Source organism: Phocoena phocoena, chromosome 12, assembly GCF_963924675.1.
Source record: "Phocoena phocoena chromosome 12, mPhoPho1.1, whole genome shotgun sequence".
NCBI classification, from domain to species: Eukaryota; Metazoa; Chordata; class Mammalia; order Artiodactyla; family Phocoenidae; genus Phocoena; species Phocoena phocoena.
Genome location: NC_089230.1, coordinates 58,565,210 through 58,590,327, shown reverse-complemented (window position 1 = coordinate 58,590,327; position 25,118 = coordinate 58,565,210). Strand labels below are relative to the sequence as shown.

General features: G+C 37.9%; 1 protein-coding gene across 1 annotated transcript in view; it reads right to left on the bottom strand.

Annotated features, from left to right (window-relative positions):
• Window positions 1-25,118, bottom strand: part of FBXL4 (F-box and leucine rich repeat protein 4) — a 67,196-nt gene that overhangs the window by 24,521 nt on the left and 17,557 nt on the right. The window contains exons 4-6 of the mRNA XM_065888784.1: window positions 13,887-14,229; window positions 8,140-8,384; window positions 863-1,076 (exon numbers count right to left, since the gene is read on the bottom strand). Coding sequence (XP_065744856.1) covers window positions 863-1,076; window positions 8,140-8,384; window positions 13,887-14,229 — 802 coding nt within the window. The remainder of the gene's footprint in view (window positions 1-862; window positions 1,077-8,139; window positions 8,385-13,886; window positions 14,230-25,118) is intronic.

The window sequence follows — 25,118 nt, the reverse complement described above, 5'->3', positions numbered from 1 at the left end:
TATCACAGGGGCTCAGGCACATACTGTGACCAGATATACCACTTACAGAACTCTATCCAATAGCAATAGTAACCGGTACATATAAAACTCTGTGCAAAATAATGTTATCGTTAGGTGGTTTGCAAAAGAAAAACAGCTGGAAAAACCTACATGTTGACCATTTGGGGAACAGTTGAGTAGATTATGGTAAAATGTAATATGTATACATATAGCTGATCCACTCTGTTCTACAGTAGAAACTAACACAACATTGTAAAGCAATTATACTCCAATAAAAAAATAAAATGAAAACAGTCAGGTGGTAGTATATGTAATGACCTGGTAAGATGTCTTAGAGCTATGTGAAAAAAAGCAAGCAGATCAATAAATATTTTTCTTTAATGAGACTCCTAAACTATGTATTAGGGATTTTAACTCCAAAGTCTGGTCCTGGATAAACTCCTAAACTATGTATTAGGGATTTTAACTCCAAAGTCTGGTCCTGAATAAACTCCACTTTGCTTCCTCCCACTCCAAGCAAATGTTCTCCTACATACTTTCCTCCCACCTCTTTCTCTAATTCATTCCCTGCCAGCATTTCGGCTCACCTCAGCCCATTGCTTGCTTCTTTACCTACAAACATGAACAGCATTACAAAAATTCTAAGAGCACAGAAGACAACGTTTTCTTAAAACGAGAAAAACCCACAACACAATAGACTAATTCTGAAATGACTGAATCAGCCAGCTCTAATGATTTTAGAATAGTCAGGTTGCATCATATACTTAAACTATTTGAAAATCAGAAATCACATTACTATGAGCAATTACAGGTAACTAAATATTCGGTTGGCTATTAACACTAGCAGAGGTGTAAGTCTTACCTCTACTTTTGTTCGATAGAGAACGAGTCGTTTAAGGCCACATAATTTGGCAATGTGGTTGAAAGCTTGAGGCGGTAGTTTATCACAGGATGAGAGATTTAAGTCCTGTAGATTTAGACACATCTCAGAAATAATCTCCAAGCAAGTTTCATTAAGGAAGTGGCTGCAAGATAATTCAAGACGCACTAATTCAGATCCACAGACCTTCAGAAACCTGTGAAAACAATGTTCCGTGTGAATTTCGTAAAAGATATTTTATATCTTTTACACATCAAGTACTATATATTCATACCCCTGAAACTTTATCAACAAGCGGTGCGCCTGTTTATCCCTTAAACAAACGCACCACTCATCCCCGTCCAGGTCTCTTGACGTCTTCTTGCCCATCTCAGTGTCGCATCAGTCACATACTGTTATTTTATTTATGCCGCATCTTTTTTCTATATGATTTAATTATTAGCTTACAATAACACATGCAAAATAAAACTGACTAAATCAATCACTTATGAAAGGAAAGCAAGTAAAGCACTGGACTTCTAAGTCAAAAGATGGATATTTTGCCCTGTTCCACCATTTTCTAGCATGTGACCTTGGAAAAGGCATTTACCCAAGTCTCAGCATTTCCTCAGATGTGGAAGGCAGACTAGAAATAATGTTAACAGCATTCACCACACTGTGGTTTTAAACATCCCACAATAATGTGAAAGCAGTTTGCAAAGACCAAAGTACCCCACGAACGTTAAAATAAAAGTGAAATCTTGGCCAACACACATTCAAACAACAATGAAAAACTCTAATTGCTACAAATTTATTTTAAATGTTGCAAATAACTCAGTAGCCCACACATCTTATTTACACCCAAACATCCAAGAACATCCCTTTATTCTTAATCCATTGCAGCGTATGTTCTGCTCTCCCTAAATTCATCCTTTCCTTTTAAATGCTAAATTAAACGGCCTTTCTTTCCAGTCCTCATATTACCTGATTTATTGTGGCATTTCACACAACCGCCCTCACCTTCCTTCAAATTCTCAGATAGTCCTCTCGCTATTCCCTCCTTACATTCCTCTGACCTGTCTCACTGCTGCGTCCTTTGTATTATAGTAGCTAAATTGCCAGTTTGCATCAAGCACCTTAATTCATTCACTCAACAAATATTTATTGAGCTCCAACTATGACCCAGGCATTCTCTAGGCACTTGGAAGTTGGCAGTGGGCAAAGCAAAGTTCCTGCTCTCATGGGGCTTACTTACATTTTGGTAGGAGAGGTAGATCATAAACAAATCAATTACATGAGTAAAATTAATAGTATATTAGAGAGTGAAAAGTGCCAATGAGAAAATAAAAGCAGAGAAGGACAACAGGAAGTGTCAAGGGTAGACAGGGTGGTAAGGGAAGCCTCATTGAGAAGGTGAATCAAGACCCAAAGGAAGTGAGGGGGTGAGCAAAGCAGTTCCCTGGAGAAGCAGCACTCCAGGCAAAGGGAGGGGCAAGCGCAACAGCTCTGAGGCAGGACAGCTCAGACAACGCCTAGAGTACGGAACTGTCAGGAGGCTCAAAGTGAGAGGGAGATGGGGAGCAGATCAGAGAGGTAAGGGCAGTTCAGAGTGTGTGTCCTATAAAGACTCTGGCTTTTATTTTGAGGGAGGTGGGATCCTCAATCATCAGAGGGTACTGAGCAGAGGTGTGGCACAACCTGCTTGTATTTTGACAGGGTCACTCCGGTTTCTGTGTGGAGAACAGACTGAAGGAGAACAGGGGTAAAAACAGGGGGACCCTCAGGACACCACGACCATATTCAGGGAAGAGAGGATGGTGCACTGGATCCGGTGGTGGCACTGAATGTTGTGCTCAATATTCAGACTCAGGATCTATTTCAAAGGGAGGCAGTGTGTACTACATTATGACATACCTTCTTCATACTGAACTGAACTCAGGCTCACCTATTTCTCAACCATAATTTATTTTTCTGTTAACCAGTTTCCTTACATACTGATTTGTTTACATTGAGTTTTATAAGGTGCCTCAAATCCTTCGGCAATTGAAACAGATTCTTGGTGTACCCAGTACTTAGCATGATGTCAGGCATGTAAAAAGCACTGGATGACTCTGTTGAATAAATCTTCCAATGGTGAAAATTCATTTGAAGAATTTCAATTTCCTCTACTCTGGAACAAACTAAGTTTTATGGACTCAGAGAATTTTTCCCTTAAGAGGGTCAAACTCCTAAGAAATATGACAAAATTAACATTTTTACCTTACTCTGAGTATACATCGTAGTTATGGCTAGTTCTTCTCTATTTATAAGCTAGCAATCTAGAAATGAATGTAGGGTGTCAGAGATCTGGAGTATCCTATTTTGATTTGATACTCCTAAAATTATTTGCAGATTACAAAAGTTAAATGAGTATATTAACTCTTAAAATTAAAATCTTGAGGCATCTTATCTCTTGAAGATAAGATTATTTGCTATTATTTGGCAAAGCACTTTGTTCTACAATTCTTTTTGGTATTGGACTTGGAATACTTTGGCATTTCTTTTCTCTTTGCTCTCATTAATGAACTTTTCCCTTCTAAAGATAGAAAGTAAATCACCAGAACTGTTAATAGATTAGAAAAATCCCAAATTGATTGAATGAATGAAAAAATTTGGAAGCACAATAAAGATAATGATCATGCTTATCTACCTTTATGACTCTCTCTCTTCTTTTTTATATATTGCATATTTTTACTGAGATTATTTGGTCAATATCCCCATAGTCTCTCTTCCTAAACTTACAAGATCTACACTACCTACTTTTTCATAATATTGCCATTCCAAGAAGGCAGAATTAGCAGCAGAATCAATTAATTAGCTGAACACAACTCTTGTTTCTTTCCTTAATGCTCCTCATAAAGTTTTATTTTAATGCATAATTACATACATGTTTTTGTCTTGGTCATCTATTTATTCATCTCAATTGTGATACTGGTCATTTGAAAGGAGAATTATAGCTTGTCTACTTCCTGCAGCCTGTTCATACCATGTTATGAATTCTCATCAAGTATTTCTTGATATTGAGGATATTAAGAGAAGACCTAAGTTCAGATAAACAATCCCAAACGAGGTCTCTTACTACGAGAAATGGAGTCTCTGGAGAGAGAAATAAGTCGCTTATCTTTATGAGGTGAATTCATTTGTCCAGATTAATATAAGTACATAAAAAGTAATTTACTAAATGGTAACTTGCACCCTAAAATAATTAACATCACATGAATGAATGATTTAATCTGAGTTTATTCATCACAACATAAAAGGCACTAAATCTTACAAGCTGCCTGAAGTATCAAGGTAAAGGGGAGAATTAGGTATAAATATCCACGGCTTCTGATTGCTAATCTCATGTTTTGTTAGCTGACCCTCACTTGAGTTTTATAAGACAGTATATTTAAGATAATTTTAATCCCAAATAGCTGGAGCATTATTTACTATAGCCGATCCAAAATAAAGTCATTAAAAACAAAACTTCTTGCTTAACTGTGTACGGTACTATCTAGCAATGGTAGAAGGAAGTGGAAAAGAAAGTCTTAAATTGTCTTTAATCTCTAGGAATTGACCATCTAAAAGAGACAACAGTGTAAAACACAGGCAGGCAACTGTATAAACAAATATATGAATAAGCAAAAAGCTCTCTATTCCATAAAACTGTAGCTCTGTGTCAAAACATCAAGTTCTTAAATCTAGAAAGCATCCAATAATGTTTTCTGAAGGGAACAAGTAGAAGGGTGAGGGATAGAAATCTCTACATAACTGAGGTGGAGCTCAAGGTGATTATTTTGAGCAACTACCTGAAGAAAAACGATAGAGGAAAAATAAATAGAACCTAAGACTTTTTGAACATCAGAATGATATGATTAAGCCTCAGAGCACCAACAGGCAGGGAGGCAAAGGCATATCCAAGACTTTAGGGAAGTGTCTTATAAGAGAAAAGTGGAATTACAGTAGATGTGATTTTAATGAGTAATGATATAAATGAGCAGTACTTGAAGTTACAAATCACAAATCTGTAGATAGGATTTTAATAACTGATTAAAAGTTTTAAGTTCTTATTATTCCAATTACCCTGTTATTTTGAATAAAATAAATTCCTAAGTTCTTTAAAATCCAGTGAAACAATTCCAGCTTGTGAAGATAAGGTTTTTAGGTAATAAAAATAAACTATATCAAACTTTTCCCAAAGACTTACTCAAAAAGCAAGCTCGGGCTTCCCTGGTGGCGCAGTGGTTGAGAATCTGCCTGCTAATGCAGCGGACACAGGTTCGAGCCCTGGTCTGGGAGAATCCCATATGCCGCGGAGCAACTAGGCCTGTGAGCCACAACTACTGAGCCTGTGCGTCTGGAAATTGTGCTCCGCAACGAGAGAGGCCGCGATAGTGAGAGGCCCACGCACCGCGATGAAGAGTGGCCCCCGCTTGCCACAACTAGAGAAAGCCCTCGCACAGAAACGAAGACCCAACACAGTCAAAAATAAATTAATTAATTAATAAACCCCTACCCCCAACATCTTCTTTAAAAAAAAAAAAAAAAAAAGCAAGCTCATCATCATTGGTCTCTATTTTAAAAATGTACTTTTTCTCTTTAAAGTATTACAAGTAAGTCTTCTTCACAGTAATGAGCATAAATAGACCATACTTACTCATAGATTATTCATTAATAATCAAGCCATGAATATTTATTGTTTATTCTGGGAATGCTGCCTATAAGCCATAATGACTATCAATTCAGCAGTCAGGTCAAGGGGGCCAACAGCAATCAGTAGGCAAAACTCCAGTATCTCCCACCCAAAAAAGAGTCTCTCTCCCTGTTATTTAACCTTTTTATTTTCTTAATGAGAACAATGACTATACTTAAAGGAATGCTATCAAGATTTATTTATGGTTTTACTGGCTGAAATATTCCTGTGAAATATGGAAAACTTAAATTAATGTATGTACTTTTGTGATTATTTAAACAGCCCCATGGCAACTAAATGGCTGAATTGAAAATGGAAGAGAAATTGCTGGTTAGAAAGTAGATTGGAGCTTTAAGCTCATAAAAGAAGATATTTATCCATCACGTGTCTAAAATGTTAACAATAGCATTGCGAAGTTTTCTTCTCACAACTTATGTTTCTGCTCATGTACCCGAAGAAGCTACATAAAGTTTTTAAAAACTGATTTAATACTATCTCTACATTTTATTCATTATACCATGGTTATATGCAACATTTTGCCAAAGAAGCTGGACTTCAGCCATTCATTACCAATATTTTCTTTAACTCATTAGTTGCCTCCCTGTTATTTTATTTATAAAATATAGGAAGGATATGTTTAAATGTTTATTCTTATATCTTTATCTTTTCTGTAGCAGGAACTATTTATCTATCTCTTTACATGGCCCACGACACTCACCATAATGCCTTACACACCAAGAGTGAAAACAAAGTTAGTTCCTAATGGTGGGAAACATTGAAAAAAGAGCTATGAGGGATTAAAACACCCAAAAGTCCTTATAACGTAAAATAATGCTTACTGATACCAATGGTTCTATCTGCTCTCAGAGTCAGTTAGTCTTGGTTTATGATCTATAGTGCATGCTCTCAATACCCACAGTCATCATTAGCTTCAGTTCTTCTTGGTCCCATTAATAGCGAGGAAAATTAGCCAATGAAGTGTGTGTGTCTGCAGCAAAAGGAAGTAGAAAGGACTAAGCTTGTGTTCCACTGGAGAGCTGTCAAAGATCCAGCAATTTTCAAAATGTGGATTCTATGAAAATTTACCAAAATCACACTGCCAAAAAGAAATGCCTAATTTTCTACTATATATATATATAATATATATATCCCCTTTTAAGCAAATTTACATAATAAAAAAGAATTTTGTATACATAGCCTGTTGTAAAATCTTTAGACTCTGACCCACAATCCCATCATGTTTTATCTAAGAACCCCTTCCCCTGGCTCTATTTCTGGCAGAAAAGAAAGAAACTCAGTGCATCCATGGTTTCAACATGTGCTATAAGCCATTACTGCTTGTGTTTATTTTTTACTTTGATGCATAAACGATCAATATTAGCATTTTGAACACATTGGTGCTATGTCAAACATGACTTCATCTGAATCTAATGGTATCAAATATTTATTTCTGGAACTGCATCTTTATTTTTATACTTTAAGTCAAGGGGAACAAAGCTCAAAATACAGATTTCTAATTCATAAACCACTGTTCAGGAATGTATCCACTGGGGATATGTGTAGGGAGGGCTGTAGTTCATTCTAACTTCTAAAAACAGGATAGGAGATTATTCGTTAATCAAAAATAACAGGTAGGGCTTCCCTGGTGGCACAGTGGTTGAGAGTCCACCTGCCGATGGAGGGAACATGGGTTCAAGCCCCGGTCCGGGAAGATCCCACATGCCACGGAGCGGCTAGGCCCGTGAGCCTTGGCCGCTGAGCCTGCGCATCCGGAGCCTGTGCTCCGCAACGGGAGAGGCCACAACAGTGAGAGGCCCGCGTACCGCAAAAAACAAACAAACAAACAGGTAATTTCCCCAAAGTGTCTACTTCTTCGTTGTTTAACTTAATGAAACGGATTATACTGTAACGTACAATGAGAATAACCATCAAGGTTAGGAGAAAAACACCTGTTTGTTTCACAAGAAAAATGACTATGGCATTACTAAATGAATATGTACTCGTGCAAGCTTTCAAATGTTTAACAGGTGTCATTTAATAGTAAGGAAACTAAATGCTTAAATAGAAAGGAGCAGAAACACCTGGGCAGGTCTGCAAGTGTGGTCGCCTATTTAACATGCAATTGCATTTTCAACATAATTAGTTTAAATGAGCTTCTAAATTTGGGTGATGTATTGCACATGTAATTAAGATTTAATTAAAAATGTTCTATAATAAATTGTTTTCCATTTCTGACAAATCACATTAGGGAGGTAGATTTTGATTTGGAAATAGTTTTTAGAATGTGTTAATCATCTGTGCTGAAAATATGAGAAAGAAAAAAAGGAGCTCTGTTGAAAGTTCCTTGGGATTTAAAAAATATGAGGTAAAGGGCATAATTTCCCTCCATCTTGTGAAGTCTAGCTGAAGAGGATGGTGAAACTAACTCATCCACTTTTGTAAGCAGAAGCACTCTGAACATGATCTAAAGTACGCGATATATAATTTCAAACTTTTATTATCGAAACTACCACATAGTAAGTATAGCCTGCTGATTTAAATAACCTCAACAAGGCTTGGCACTGACCTGCTAAATCCTGAAACAGAGATGAAGCCCCTATTGCCAGTCCAAGATAAATTAAGCCACTGGACGAGAGTACAGCGAGGCTGCAGAAATTCCAGAGAGGTGTCATTTAGTTTTGCCCAGTATGGTTGCAGATTGAGGTGGATGTACTGCAGAGGATCACAGCAATGCTGGTTCAGTAGTTTGCAAGTCTGTGCTAATCTACACAGGTCTGGTAGTGTCAGATGATTCAGAATCAGTTGAATGAGCTACATAAAACAGAGAAACCAAGATCACCCAGACTGAAAAAACAATATCACTTTTTGAAGCATATGATATGATCTAATAAAGAACAATAGTATCATACATTTTATAACAATACTTTCACATACTAAATAACTCAACAGAATTATCCAAATCAGTAGTAACCATACATACATAAGGCAATATATATTACATTTCAAGAGCATTCAAAGTATATTCAATTCATGTCGACTATTTTTTTTTTACAGTGCAAAGATATATTTTGGTAATCTATTGAATAATACAATTTTTCACATACTTAACATTTACTAAACATCGACTACACGTCAAACACTGGTGAGAAGAGCTCCCACTTTCAGGGTTTCCAGAGTCCAGTGGGGACTGGTAAGTACGATGATATGTTTTAATAGCTTGGATAGACGCATAGACTGCTACTAGAGCCTGACACAAGACACAGGCCTAACCTCAGTGAAAGCGGACTTGGACCAGCAAGGCTCAGCTTTAAAGAGTGAGAGGCAAAACTGGGGAGAGGAAAGATTAGTTAGTGGTAAGGACTGGATCACAGAGAGCCTCACCGAGGAGCCTGGATTTACTCTGAAAGCAATGAGGAGTCTTGAAGGGATTTATGTAACTGCAGAGTGACAGAGTCATATTTATGGTTTAGAAAGATCATTGCAGGGGGCACTACCAGAGGCAGGCAGGGAAACCCGCCTGGCGGCTACTGTAGATTCCAAGGAAGAGGAATCAGGGGCCTGCTTAAGGCAACTGGCAGTGACTAGGGAGTAGCTAACAGATACAAAAAAGTATTAAGGAGGAGGAACCAAAAAGATTTTTATCTCTAATTAAAACAGTTTCTTTGAACTAGTTCAAGATTTGTTTTTTCTTCATGGTGAACAGTCGGGGGCTCCTAAACTAATTTTCAAAGAATCACTGCTAAATAGTCTATTCTGAACCAAGAAATACTAAGAAAAAATATCAAATATTTGCTAAATGGTAAAAAAATCTTTAGATGAGAGAGAAGGTTGAGTTTCTTTTTTTTTGCGGTACATGGGTCTCTCACTGTTGTGGCCTCTCCCGTTGCGGAGCACAGGCTCCGGACGCGCAGGCTCAGCGGCCATGGCTCAGCGGCCATGGCTCACGGGCCCAGCCTTTCCGCGGCATGTGGGATCCTCCCGGACCGGGGCATGAACCCGTGTCCCCTGCATCGGCAGGCGGACCCTCAACCACTGCGCCACCAGGGAAGCCCCTGTATTATATTTTAAAATAATTCTATTCACCATATTTTGTTTGCAGAAGTAAAACTGGTCTGTAATTTTATTTTTATGTGCTAGAGTATTATAACAGCTTCACTAAGAAGTTAAAAACTTTCCTTTTTCTTTACGCCTTGAAAGAGTTTAAATAATACAGGGTTTGATCACTTCTTAAATGTCTGAAAGAACCTATGAGCCATCTGGGCTTGGCAACCGTAGGACCTTAAATAGTTGTAGAATGAATTTAAAATTTGTTGTTTTAACTACGATATTAAAAGCTATTTCAGTAAAATTTTTAAGCAGTTAGTGCAAAGAGGCATTAAAAGTTAAATATATCCATGTATCAGAGGATAAATAATTTACTTTTTTCCAGATGATTTATAATTTAAATAACTCCCAGCAATTGCTGGCATCATTCCAAAGTCACCAATATTAAAAGATGTATATTGTGTGAAAACATTTTCTGATCCTTAATATTGTATTTTAAGCAAATATCCAAGTAGAAAAAGGATAATGACGTTATTGAGACCATGACATTGGCTTGTGAAAAAGCACTTTTGGATTGTGAGTAAGCAAAAGATAACAGGCTTCAGGCCCACAGGATAATACCTATTAATTATTACGCATCTAGTATCTAGTGTCTGTCAAAAGATGTTTTCAGATGGGGGCATCCTAGCCTAAAGTACCATTTGACACCACGGTGAAAGTAAGAGGTTGTCTGTAGGATGTTGTATGTCTCAAAACACAGCTGATCTGCCCTCAAAACCCACTCTACTCATAATACAATTATTTTCAACGAAGGAAACATTATGTCACTTGACATATTTAAATGTGGGGTTTTTTTTTTCCTTTAAATAACTTGGATTATATAATTGGGGCAACTTTTAAAAAAAGAGTTTCTCTTTTTACTCACTGTGAGATCATTCAGTGTTTTGCAGCATCAACTCTTTATGCATTGTACTGCTTTCATCATGGCTAATTAATGTCCTTCAGGACGACTGATTCTATTTCTTGGTTTCGTTTATGTGATTTTGTTGTATTGATTAAACCCCTTGCATGTACTGGAAGCTTTTACTCTTTATTGGCTCCTTCCCTACAGCATAAAAGCATACTGAAATCTCTCCCAGCTTGCATCACAAACAGAAACCTTCCCACCCTGCTACATCTTCTGCCACTCGTCTTTTCTCCTTTTAAAAGATAAATTAGAGCAAATAATATCTATAATAATTTCATACTCTTCCTCATTTTGATATGCCTTATTGAGTGTGACATGAAGGGGTGGAGTGTTAGGATGCCAAGTATTATTCACTACTGGTGGACAGTCTTGCCCATGATTGGTGTATACTTAATAGAAATATTTTTCTGCTTATGCTCAGAGAGCAAACACTTTTTGTCTCTGCTTCTCCCCCGCTCCTTGATGCCTTAACCAGATATGGTAAGGTTTTTCTCATCTCTCACCCTATGGTCATAGTTCCATTGAACCGATAATGGTAAAGGATTATCAGAGATCTCCCGATGACCAAAACCAGTGGGCACTTGTCACTGAGCTCTCTGCAGCGGTGTGGCCAACCACACCCATTTTCTGTTCTCTATACCTCTTTAGCTTCCTATCGTTGTTTTTAAGACAATCTCATCCTTGTCCCAAGTGCCTTTTCTGACTTGTCTTCCTCTCCTGGACTCTTAGATGTTAGTAATCCCAGAATTCTATTCTTGGCCCTTTATTCACACCCTCCGAGTTTTCCTGGTCAGTTTCATCTACCACGGTAGCCCTCTCCTCTTCTGAGAAGACTCACACAAATGTAAACTCAGACCTTCCTCCTGTGTTTCAAACTCAAATAGCAACTGCCTACTGTCAACTTCTCAATCAGAGAAGTTGGCTTTGATGAATCACAGGCACCTCCAAGTCAATGCAGCCTTCCACCTTCACCCACTGGTTTATGATTAATGGCATATCCATCCACCAGGTCATTTCAACCAGAAGCCTAAAAGTCCTTGTGATGCTCTGCTTCATGTCCACATTCAATAGTTACTTTGATTTCTACCTTCTGCATCTCTAGAATACTTCTCCGGCTTACCTCCTTTCCAAACTTTCCAGTACCCAGAGCTTCATAACTTCTTGCCTACATTTCTGCAGTAGCTCCCCGACTGGTATCCCTGCTTCCCACCCTGACCTCCTTTTGGTCTATTCTTCATTTACCAACAGAATAATCTAAGAAGGAAACCTCATTTTGTTATTCTTCTTTTAAAGTAAATAAAACTTTCAATGTTTCCCTACTGACTACAGAAAAGGTTCACAATCTTCATACCATGACACATACGAAAAACAAACTTTACATGAGGCCAAACACCTGGGCAATCATTCTAACTGTGGGCCAAAGCATGTGCAAAAATGCCTGCATGTTATGGATAATTTCTGGAATGCTAGCTATTATTCCACATCTTTTTCTCCCACTAAAAAAAAGCATATGAAGAATTCAGAGAACACAAGAAAGTGAGTGTGAAATTATGACAGGTATAATCTTGGATTTGTTCTAATTTTTTACCAAAAGTACATGATTTATAAAATCTAAGGTCTCTATGACTCCCCTCAAATGATTCTGTGATGTACAGGAGAGACACAGCAGCCTGAGGACCACTGGCTGAAGAGAGAAAAGGCAAACCTCTTGGTAAAACCCACAGAGCCCTCTACAACGTGGCAGGGTGGGCTGTGCACTGCCAGGGCTGGGATGTCCCAATCACTGTCATCTGTGTGGATGGTGGCCTATGGAGTGATGCACCGAGGCAGCCCTGAGCCTGTGTCCAAGTTCATCTCTTGCAGCTTCTGCTATCAAATCCTATTCCAGCCACAGTGAAATACTGGAGTTCCCAAACAGGTCACACAGTTTCACTTCTTCTCACCTTTGGACACTCTCTTCCCTTTGCCTGAAGGTCCCGTTACTCATTTGAATGTGACATGTTAACCATTTTACGAGGTCTGGATAAAATTCAACAAACTCTTTAAAATACATTTCCTGAACTTAAACCTCTATACTGTAGTTTTAGGAAACGGGTAAGAATCAAGGAAGTGAGCTTCCTCCAGATGAGCTGCTGCCACTGCTGCCAGGACAGACCCTCCTTGAAGCCCCCAGGGAACAACACCGTCAACATCCCACGCTCCTCTCTCCCAGCTCAGCTGCTCCTCCATCTTTCCTCCCTCCTCCCTCTAAGGGCCAGGGTGTCTTGTCCACCTATGAAGCTTCCTTCCATAACACAAGACTTGACCTAGAAGGCCTGGGCTGGATCCTGGTTCCATGGCTTACTGACTGAATTACCTTAGATCCTTAAATTCATCTTTATGTGGCAACTTTAGCTACTTCACAGGATGTACCATAGCATTTGAACTGTGAAATGTTGAACAGGCATTATAGCTCCTGTTAGGCACTCAAGAGGCTACCTTATTGTTCCATGCAAGTTAAGCTACTTGTATTATTACAATGAAACCTGAAATACCCACCAGTGTGGAAGGAGGATAGTTGAACTGGTTAAAGTTTAAATTTATAAAATTTTTCTTTAAAAGGTCTGATCATATTATTTTTAACCACACACAGCTCTTCTCAGCAGGGGAAGGAATGCCTGGCCCTACTCCCACCCCAGGGGGTGTGCTAATGGCATTCGGTGCCTGGGAGCCAGGAGTGCTAAATATACCCTGGAAACACCCCTGCAGTGACACACTGAAAACAAGACTTTAGGTAAAAGGCACTCTATACCTGCCTAGACCAAAAATCATAGCTAGTTAGAATATAGAATAGAGTTAGTATAGAAGAGTATATGACACTTGGAGACACTGTGCACTATTAAACAGAATTAGCATTTCTCTCACAGTCTAATTAATACTCTTATTTTTCATAGCAAATCATCTTTAATATAACCGGTATCAAGTTAAGCACATATTGCCCATATTAACACTGTGTAATTATGAATTAAAGTGGAGTGTAATTTATCATTGCTTTATGTATTTTGGTTATTGTTAATCAGTCATAAAATAACATATATTTAATAGCTTATCCAGAATCACTAAAGTCAATCCAAAACAAAGGTGGTGAAGTTACTGAACACAATTTTGTCTAGTCTTTCCAAAATCAAAATACACAATACATCAGATTATGTATACCTTGCTAAGGCTCCGATTTCTCTGACATCTAGCAAAATAGACATTAACATCCAAACATTTTTAAATGATAGTATGTCCAATAATGCTACTGAATATCTTTGGCTTACCTCATAAGGTAGTTTATCAAAATATCCATTACTTGTCCCTTCCCTGAGGGCAATACTGCTAAACTTTTTGTTCAGATTGTCCATTCCACGTCCATTCTTTTCTTCATAGTCATCTTCTAGATCATTCATATCAATAAGTGAAGTCTTGAGAGAAAGCACTGGCTTGTCCTTTGTACCATGTAATACAACGGCATCTAATTCAGTGTAATAATCCAGAAGAGAACTATTTACTTCCAGCCGTATAAGATTTGTGGGAAAATTTATCTGCTTAATACAAGGTTTAAACTGGCGAGCCTGGGAAGCATTCACCTTCGTAGGTTTCTCTGACCAAAGAATCTCCCATCTGCCAAAGAAAGAAACTTCCCTATAATACAGTTTAGAATGAGATTTACTGTTACCTTAATGTTAGGGTCCCAGCCCAATACGTTACAGTGTGAAGCAAAAGCATTAAACAAGGTGGATAGGATCAAACCAAGAATTGTTTCCAGGACATGAAATAAATTTTAAACCTAAATGACACAGACCTTATTACTTAAAATATTTTTACTACTTAAATTATTTTTACAACTCCCTAGAAAGTCCTTTTTGGCAGATTTCACTTTGGTAAGTTAAAAACTGGAATAGGTAGTCAGCGGTACATGAACAACACTCAGTTTTACAGATAAAGTAAACACGAAGTATTAACGCACACAGTAGAAAGCACTCCCGTGTGCATGCCCTAAACCAACTGTGGAAACTAAACTGCTCACCTTGCCTCACGAAGGTCTCCTTCTCTGTTTCTGTTACTGGTGCCATATAAATTCAAAACTTTCATTATATTTTTCTTTGGCCACAGCACACGGCATGTGGAATCCTAGATCCCCCCACCAGGGATCAAACCCGTGTCCCCTGCGCTGGAAGCGTGCGGAGTCTTAACCACTGGGCCACCAGGGAAGTCCCAAAACTATCATTTTCTTTGATTTTCTTTTATCTAGTCATTAAATTTTATCAGAGTTTTCATGAAATTGTCTCATATATGCCCTTCTCCTAAGTTTCCATTATTGTCATCTTTTAGTCATCCTTGTATCCTCAGTACATAGCAAGTAGCTAACACGTAACAGGTGAATAACATTTTCTCCTATTCCTTCAAAATGAACTTCTACTTTTCAGCCAGGTTAATCATTACTTTCCAGATAATAAACTTATTTCCACACGAAGGTGTTTGCTCATGTTGTCTTCCCCTCCCAATGAAATGCCTAACCTACAATTATCTGCCCATCTTTTCTTCAAGGCCTAACTCATATTCCATGTCTTTATATAGGTCTTCTTAAAAAATTAGTTTCCAAAATTATTTAAAGATTCTTTGTAACATAGCATCATTAGATATATAATATTCTCCAATATATGGCATAAATAACCATTTCTCTAATATTGTTTTCTAGTATAACAGAGAAAGTTAAAAACACAGACAAAAATACTTCAATAAATACTTCTATTTCTATTTATTTACTTTAGCTAGCAGAACTTTTACATAAAGATTTTATGTCAGAGATTAAGAACATTTTTAAGTCTCCCAATACATACTACAAACTGCTTTCAAAGAAGCTTATGCCAACAATATATAAGAATGACCACTGAAAGCACTCTTTATTTTTAAAATTAATCTCTAATTCCACAGTGACCCAGGTCTCTGTGACACAATTTATAATTCACTGACTACTAATAACACTTAAAATGTTTTCATATGCTTATTAATCATACCAAAATTTTCCCCTCCAATATATTGTCAGTTCATTTCGTTGCCCGAACGGCCTATTTACTTTTTATGAATTTTATTTTTTTGATACAGCAGGTTCTTATTAGTTATCTACTTTATACATATTAGTGTATATATGTCAATCCCAATCGCCCAATTCATCCCACCACCACCACCCCCTCTCCTCCCCGCTTCTCCCCCTTGGTGTCCATATGTTTGTTCTCTACGTCTGTGTCTCTATTTCTGCCTTGCAAACCGGTTCATCTGTACCATTTTCCTAGATTCCACATATATGCGTTAATATACATTTGTTTTTCTCTAACTTACTTCACTCTGTATGACAGTCCATCCACGTCTCTACAAATGACCCAATTTCATTCCTTTTTATGGCTGAGTAATATTCTGTTGTATATATGCACCACATCTTTTTTATCTGTTCATCTGTCAATGGGCATTTAGGTTGCTTCCAGGACCTGGCTATTGTAAACACTGCTGCAATGAACACTGGGGTGCATGGGTCTTTCTGAATTATGGTTTTCTCTGGGTATATGCCCAATAGTGGGATTGCTGGGTCATATGGTAATTCTGTTTTCAGTTTTTTAAGGAACCTCCATACTGTTCGCCACAGTGGCTGTATCAATTTACATTCCCACCAACAGTGCAAGAGGGTTCCCTTTTCTCCACACCCTCTCCAGCATTTGTTGTTTGAAGATTTTCTGATGATGCCCATACTAATTGGTGTGAGGTGATAACCTCATTGTAGCTTTGATTTGCATTTCTCCAATAATTAATGATGTTGAGTAGCTTTTCATATGCTTCTTGGCCATCTGTATGTCTTCTTTGGAGAAATGTCTATTTAGGTCTTCTGCCCATGTTTGGATTGGGTTGTTTGTTTTTTTTAATATTGAGCTGCATGAGCTGTTTAGATATTTTGGAGATTAATCCTTTGTCTGTTGATTCCTTTGCAAATATTTTCTCCCATTCTGAGGGTTGTCTTTTCGTCTTGTTTGTAGTTTCCTTTGCTTTACAGAAGGTTTTAAGTTTCATTAGGTCCCATTTGTTTATTTTTGTTTTTATTTCCATTACTCTAGGAGGTGGATCAAAAAAGATCTTGCTGTGATTTATGACAAAGAGTGTTCTTCCTATGTTTTCCTCTAAGAGTTTTATAGTGTCGTCTTACATTCAGGTCTTTAATCCATTTTGAGTTTATTTTTGTGTATGGTGTTAGGGAGCGTTCTAATTTCATCCTTTTACATGTAGCTGTCCACAGTTTTCCCAGCACCACTTACTGAAGAGGCTGTCTTTTCTCCATTGTATATCCCTGCCTCCTTTGTCATAGATTAGTTGACCATAACTGTGTGGGTTTATCTCTGGGCTTTCTATCCTGTTCCACTGATCTATATTTCTGTTTTTGTGCCAGTACCATATTGTCTTGATTACTGTAGCTTTGTAGTATAATCTGAAGTCAGGGAGTCTGATTCCTCCAGCTCCTTTTTTTTCCCTCAAGATTGCTTTGGCTATTCAGCGTCTTCTGTGTCTCCATACAAATTTTAAGATTTTTTTGTTCTAGTTCTGTAAAAAATGCCATTGGTAATTTGATAGGGATTGCACCGAATCTGTAGATTGCTTTGGGTACTATAGTCATTTTCACAATACTGATTCTTCCAATCCAAGAACAAGGTATATCTCTCCATTTGTGTCATCTTTGATTTCTTTCATCAGTGTCTCCCTCCTTAGGTAGGTTTATTCCTAGGTATTTTATTCTTTTCATTGCAATGGTGAATGGGATTGCTTCCTTCATTTCTCTTTCTGATATTTCGTTGTTAGTGTATAGGAATGCAAGAGATGTCTGTGCATTAATTTTGTATCCTGCTACTTTACCAAATTCATTTATTAGCTCTAGTAGTTTTCTGGTGGCATCTTTAGGATTATCTGTGTATACTATCATGTCATCTGCAAACAGTGACAGTTTTACTTCTTCTTTTCCAATTTGTATTCCTAGTATTTCTTTTTCTTCTCTGACTGCCGTGGCTAGGACTTCCCAAACTATGTTTAATAACAGTGGCGAGAGTTGACATCCTTGTCTTGTTCCTGATCTTAGAGGAAAGCTTTCAGTTTTTCACCATTGAGAATGATGTTTGCTGTGGGTTTGTCGTATATGGCCTTTATTATGTTGAGGTAGGTTCCCTCTGTGCCTACTTTCTGGAGAGTTTTTATCATAAATGGGTATTGAATTTTGTCAGAAGCTTCTTCTGCATCTATTGAGATGATCATATGGTTTTTATTCTTCAATTTGTTAATATTGTGTATCACATTGACTGATATGCGTATATTGAAGAATCCTTGTATCCCTGGGATAAATCCCACTTGATCATGGTGTATTATCCTTTTAATGTGTTGTTGGATTCTCTTTGTTAGTATTTGTTGAGGATTTGTGCAACTATATTCATCAGTGATATTGGTCTGTAATTTTGTTTCTTTGTAGCATCTTTGCCTGGTTTTGGTATCAGGGTGATGGTGGCCTCATAGAATGAGTTTGGGAGTGTTCCTTCCTCCACAATTTTTTGGAAGACTTTGAGAAGGATGGGTGTTAGCTCTTCTCTAAATGTTTGATAGAATTAGCCTGTGAAGCCATCTGGTCCTGATCTTTTGTTTGTTGTAATATTTTTAATCACAGTTTCAATTTCATTACTTGTGATTGGTCTGTTCATATTTTCTATTTCTTCCTGGTTCAGTCTTGGAAGGTTATACCTTTCTAAGAATTTGTCCATTTCTTCCAGGTTGTCCATTTGATTGGCATACAATTGCTTGTAGTAGTCTCTTATGATGCTTTTTATTTCTGCAGTGTCCATTGTAACTTCTTCGTTTTCATTTCTAATTTTATTGATTTGAGTCCTCTCCCTCTTTTTCTTGATAAGCCAATGGACTATTGATATCCAGGTAAAAACTGATTACAGCAAGGCATTTAGGGAACTGAAATAGACAAAAGAGTATGAAACTCAGGGGAGAAATCTGAGCTGAGACTATAGAGGTCATCGACATACAAGTACCATAATAGTCTTTAGGCCAAGATGGGGGCAAGAAAGCCATATAGCACCACTCTCAGGAGAAGGGAAGTTTGGTTAATTTCTACGTTTAGGAATAAAAACATAAGGCAGAAACTCAATGAGATTCCAGTAAACATATCACTAACCATAACAGTAGGACTTTTGCAGTTAACAGAACCCTTATAATCACCCCATATTTGTTAGATTTGCTACTTCTCTCCTGAAAACTAGGAATAAAACCCATCAAACATATAAAGAACCTGTGAGTATTTGTATTCAGAGACAACCTGAAAGTAGGAATGGAGAGACTGGTCCCTCTCTACATCCAATCTTGGGAGGCAGGGGAAGAGTTCTAAGGAACAGAGCAGGTTGCGGCAGATTTGAGGAGGAAAGGAAAGCTAGCTGGGCATCTTCTCACTTTCTGTGACAAGGCAGAAAAGCAAATTTGGAATGCCAGCCTAGACCTAAGAAGTGCCCCTAAAGCCTAAATGCAAAAATCTTTAGGGTTTCTAACAATGAAATTGATTTGAACACTCTACTGAAAATCCACACCGTTAAATAGAGCTAGCCATACAAGAACAGAAGTACGAAACATTTAAAACAATGTTCGTGGGAAAACGCATTCCTAATTTTGAACAGTACATTTCCAAGAATCCTGGGGTAAATGGTGGAAGGTATTAGAAAATTCAAACTGTGGTTTTACTCATCCTTTTGTTGCTGCTGGAAAATGACATGAAATGATGCTGGAGGAATGTCTCATGTCCAAGAAAAAAGGACCACTCAGGACCCTGTGAAATAACTGCCTGTACTGGTTCACAACACATGTGGACTCTAAAGCAGCCTATTTTATTGTTTAGTTTCAATTAGAAGTTTTTATGAGCCTTAACAGAAACTGAAAATGTAATACAGAAATCACCTCTGCCAGGTCCCTTGCCAAGCACTGATTAGAGCAGAAATATTCTACTGTAATAATGTATTAATCTACTAAAGTCCTCTCTCTCTCTCTACCTTGCATAATGGACAAGGTTAAGATGATGCTTTAAAATGACTTCCTTAACATTTCTAGCATGTTTAAATGTTTAATGCTATGTTAGCATCATTTTTGCTTCTGACTTTATATAGCATAAACATTATATATTTAGTTATACATATAAGTTTAAATATCAGAGCATACTTAAAGTTGAAAAATATCAAACCTTATCAGTTATTAGAAATATATATATATATTTTTTTGCTGTACGCGGGCCTCTCACTGTTGTGGCCCCTCCCGTTGTGGAGCACAGGCTCCGGACGTGCAGGCTCAGCGGCCATGGCTCACGGGCCCAGCCGCTCCACTGCACGTGGGATCTTCCCGGACCAGGGCACGAACCCGTGTCCCCTGCATCAGCAGGCGGACTCTCAACCACTGCGCCACCAGGGAAGCCCTAGAAATATTTTTAAATGTCTAAACATAAAAAAAAATTCAAGTATCATTAGTTTATTTATATTCATCATTGATTCATCATTGATTCATCATTGATTTTTCTTGATAGCCTAAGAAGTAATAAAGAAAAGTGGTAAAAAGATGGAAAAATTATTTTATAGATCTGTGGCCAGTTGAATTAAATTAACATTAACTCTGAGACCAATACAAATTGATTTAGGGGTATGTGTATTTAGGTGTTTTTGTTTAAAATTCTAATAGAACTAGAATATATTATTTTAAAGTTAGAAAGAGAAAGATATCTACTTTATCCAACAAGAGAATATGTCAATCTTTTAATTTTTAATTATAGTATGGTTGATTTACAATATTATAATAGTTTCAGGTGTGTGACATAGTGATTCAATATTTTTACAGATTATATTCCACTTAAGTTTATTATAAAATAATGGCTATATTTCCTATGCCAATCTCTTTTTATTCTAGAAAATTAATGCCAGAATTTAAAAAGCTAGTCAGTGAAAATAAGCAAATACAAGCAAATGCACGTGTGCGTGCATGTGTGTACACACACACACACAATTTTCCATGAGATAGCCCTGACTCTTAATCCTCTAGACCCAGAACAGTGTTGATGAGATTAAACTGCTTTAAGTCATGGCCTTTGTAGTCCGCACGTTTACGTGCTGACTATATATGCCCACACACTGTATTCATCTACTGGACAAATTTGACAAACACTAATGTCCTTTGTAAGTATTTTAAATCTACAGTGTCATGTGCAAAATTCGGCATGGAATCCCTATCAGGCTGCACTTTGTCTGCACTTGGAGCCCTTAATTCTGGGTTGGTAACCAGCATTCTCTTTACCAGCCCACTTATTTCTCCTTCTGTTGATTGCACTGAATGCCTACTATATGTCCAGTGCTTGGACACAAAGCACTCTGTCTCTGTAACTGCTGACCTGTTGTTACTCACTGAGAACATCTCTCTAGGGCTCCCAGGAAGCAGCAGGTAGACAAGAGAGGAAGAGAGATGTTCATCAATGTAAACCAGAGAATGCAAGTTTTCTAACATATTCAGGTTGGAAGCCAGGCACATGGATGCAAAGAGCTTCCCTATAACCAAAATTCCTCCGGTTAGTAAGCACAACTAGTAACCAGCAAAAAGAAAGTTCTCTTGCCAACACTGTTCCATTTTACCTGCTGAAAGTGAAGGGATAGAATAGGAAAACAAACTAGAATAAAATTAAGTACTCTAATAGGTATACCTACTCACTCCCTGCTTCCCAGCCTGTCTCTAATTGTAACTAACAAAGTGGCATCTGCTTTAAAAAGAACTAACCGATAAAGGGTCTGATCATTTCTGACTTAAATGACAAAACCATGCTTCTCAACTCACAAAGTCAAGGGGACCAGACTATGACCAATTCGTGAAATCATTGCTTAAGCAACTTCCTTTGGCAACAAATGCTTTCTGTGATGGCCACTTTCTTTCTCCCTGCCTTCTTAACTTCAATATTCTGTAGTGAAAATGCTTTCAACACTCAAAAAAAAAAAAAAATCCATACCACTAAATTTTATCCCCAAATAGCTTCATTCCAGTCAGCCTCCTTAATATGACCTCAATTTGTCATTCTCTTCCTCCTCTTTTCCGTCTCTTTCCCATGTGTAACCCTGCACTAGCCTTTTTTCTGACTCTTACACAAGCATCTGTTAAGATCTTATACTCAGAACCAGGACACTCTATACTACCGTTTTTCTTTTCTCTTAGTAGAGCGCTAGGCCCAAAGTCAGAACACTCTGAGATCTTACAGAACTACCTGTAACTTTCCTACCTCACTCACCGAACAAAGAAATGCGATCAGACAAAATGGAGAAAGATTGCTTTTAAATTTTAAATGTTCTGGGACAAGTTCATTTCCCATAAATTCCTGAGCTACTCCAACACACTCTCTTATTAGCTAACTCCTAAGGGAGAAATAAAACCCTATGCAATTAATTAAAGTAACAGGCAGTACAGTCCAGTGGGTCCTAAGCCACAGTGTGTGATAGAGCTTTCCATGATTAAATGTGAAAAAATAAAGAATACACTGGTATATATACAGACATGCACACATCTACACGTAAGTTGCCAACCGCTCTTCATTCAAGATTCTGAATATGCTCATTTCTCAGTATAAACTGGGGTTTCTTTTATGAAATGATAGTGATGAAAAATGATGTTGGTAGCAAAGTAAATAATCTGACAACCCTATATCAGTTCTCTAACTTTTGTTATCAATACCACTATGTTTATACCATTATGTTTACCAGTTTATTGGAGTTGCCTTTCTCTACCTGTGCTCTGCTTAGATCTCCTGGTAGGTCTGGTGCCCATGTCCCAGATGTGCGGGCTTGTTCCTAAGGGCTCCCACCTGCAGCCTTCTACAGAGAACTACATAGGCTCCCAGAGCCTCCTCTTCATCCTGAGAGTGGCATGTGCCTGGAAGACTTCCATCTCCCCTTCCTACTCCCCCAGCCCACAGCCCAAGACAGACAGGCAGGAGCATAAGAGCCCAGCTCCCGGGCAACTGTGCCTCCAGGCTGACTGGAATTTCACAGGACTTTGCATCCTTGCCTGATTTCTTCCCTTCCCTACAGTGCTTTCCCCACTCCCTTATCTTCCCCACTCCTTACCAGTTTCTTCAGGAGCACTTCCTTAACAAACCTTTGGTAGAGGAACAGTCCTCTCAAGGTCTGCTTCTGGGAAACTGGATCCAAGAGCTCTATGAAATCCCAAAGCTTGTGGCCTTTCAACAGCTTGTTCTCTCCACTCTGGGGCTTTTCTCACTTCTTAGAACACCAAGATCTCACCTCATGGTTTCACCTTTGCACGTAGTATTCTCTCTCCACCATTCCTACCCAAACTAAAGCTTCACTCAACCCTCAGGTCCCAGTTAAGTCACTTCCTCTGGGAGGACTTCTCGGAGCCCCACAGGTTAGGCATTCCCCTCTGCCCGCACATGCAACCTGCAATCTCACGGCCCTCTTCCAGGCTTGCCTGTAAAACTCAAAGAACAAGACCCACATCTGTCTGGCTCTGTTTTGTTCCTGGCAGTGAGTGAGCAGAGAAGGTGTTCAATCAATGTTTCTGATTGTCTAAAGAAATTCACCAAAACGTTAACAGTTGCTGAATCTGGGCAGAAGAACTGTGGGGTTTTTTTTTTATATATTTTCTTTTTTGGTATTTTCTAACAAGTTTTTTTAAACACTGAAACTGGTTTCATAATCAGTAAAATTTAAAAGGCCCTTTTTTATTCTGCAATAATATATATTGGTTAGCTTCTTTTTCTCTTAAAAGTTAATGGTATTTTCTGTGGAATAAGGTTAAAAATCAGTTAGGCAAAGTAGAGATACATCTATAAATAAAGCTGTCACTTTGATCACAATCACGCACTACAGCTCTCAGCTAGGAACCCAAGAGCATGATTCATACTCAAAATCAGTTATGCAGACATTAAGTTTTAGATCAGAGGAAAGACATTACATGTTGCATAGATCTTATCCCCATATTGGTTCATCTTTTTAGAAAAAAACTAGATAGCTTTGTAGGAAAGAGGCAAAAAATGACAGAGTCCAATGAAACAATTCTCACATAAGAAAGGATCCTACTCAAAGTATTTTTTTTTCCTCTCAGGAAAAAAAGCCTGTATATTAAAGGATGCTGGTTTCCTGTTTTTAAAAAAAACCGACCCATTAATAATATTGTTCACAATGAATTATCAAAATCGTTCTGATAAGAACACATAAAGATTATACCAGCAGTCTCCAGCTTGAGTTGAGCTGTACTCTGCATTTGCTTCCTGGTAGACTGGGAGGTGCTCCCTGGGAGTTGAGGGGACAGGGACTTCAAGGAAGCAGTGTGTTAGATGCAACGTGCAATGTGATCTGGGCCCTCACTCCTCCTCCACAGGCAGCTGGGCTCCTACAGTTTAACAGGTGTCACCGACTGCCCTTGGGCTAGAATAAGCTCATAAGGGCAGAGATTTTTGTCTATTTTGTTCATTGTTCACTAATGTATCCTCATTACCCAGAACAGTAATTTAGCACATAGTAGACACTCAAATACTTAATGAATGAATCAAGCAATATAAAGGTTAAAAACTGATAAGATCAATAAGTACTCGAAAAATGGACAAATACCATGACAGACAGTTCAAGGAGAAGGAAACATAAATGGCTCTTAAACATGAGAAGATATTCAACCTCAGAGATGATAAAAGCATTTCAAATGAAAGTTAACATGAGATAACATTTTTCCCCTAACAAATTGACAAAAATGCTAAAATTTATTAAAACAATCTGTAGGTGAGGCTTCGGGAAAACATGCATGCATATACATTGCTGGTGGGAACAGAAATAGGAGAGCCTCTTTGGAGGGAAGTTTGGCACTACGTATTAAAATTACAAATACATAGACCCTTGGCCCAGCAGTCTTTCCGGCAACTTATCCCACAGATATACTTGCACACATGCGAAGTGACTCACGGCAAGGTTATTCACTCATTAATATTAATAATAGCAAAAGTATCGAAACAACTAAGAACCCATCAATAGGGGAGTTGTTAATAAGTTGGGGTACACATACACGGCATTACTTGAAACTGTAGAAAAGAATAATGAAGCTCTCTTTGCACTTACATGAAAAGATACAATATACACCAGTAAGTGAAACAAATGAGGTACAGAACAATGCAAATAGTGTGCTTATTTTTGTGTATAAAGAAAAATAAAATAAATACATTTGTATTTGCATAAAGAAACTCTGGAACAATGCAAAGAAGTGGATAAAAGTGGTTTCTTTGAGGGAGGGGTGGATCCTAGGCACATGGGGAACAGGGTACATGCAAGACTGCATTATGTAATTTTTAGATTTTTGAACCATGTGAATATATTACCTACTCAAATAATTATATTTTAAAAAATCAGGAGGCTGAACTACAGAAACGAGAGAGAGAGAAAGAGAGAGAGAGAGAGAGCGCCTTT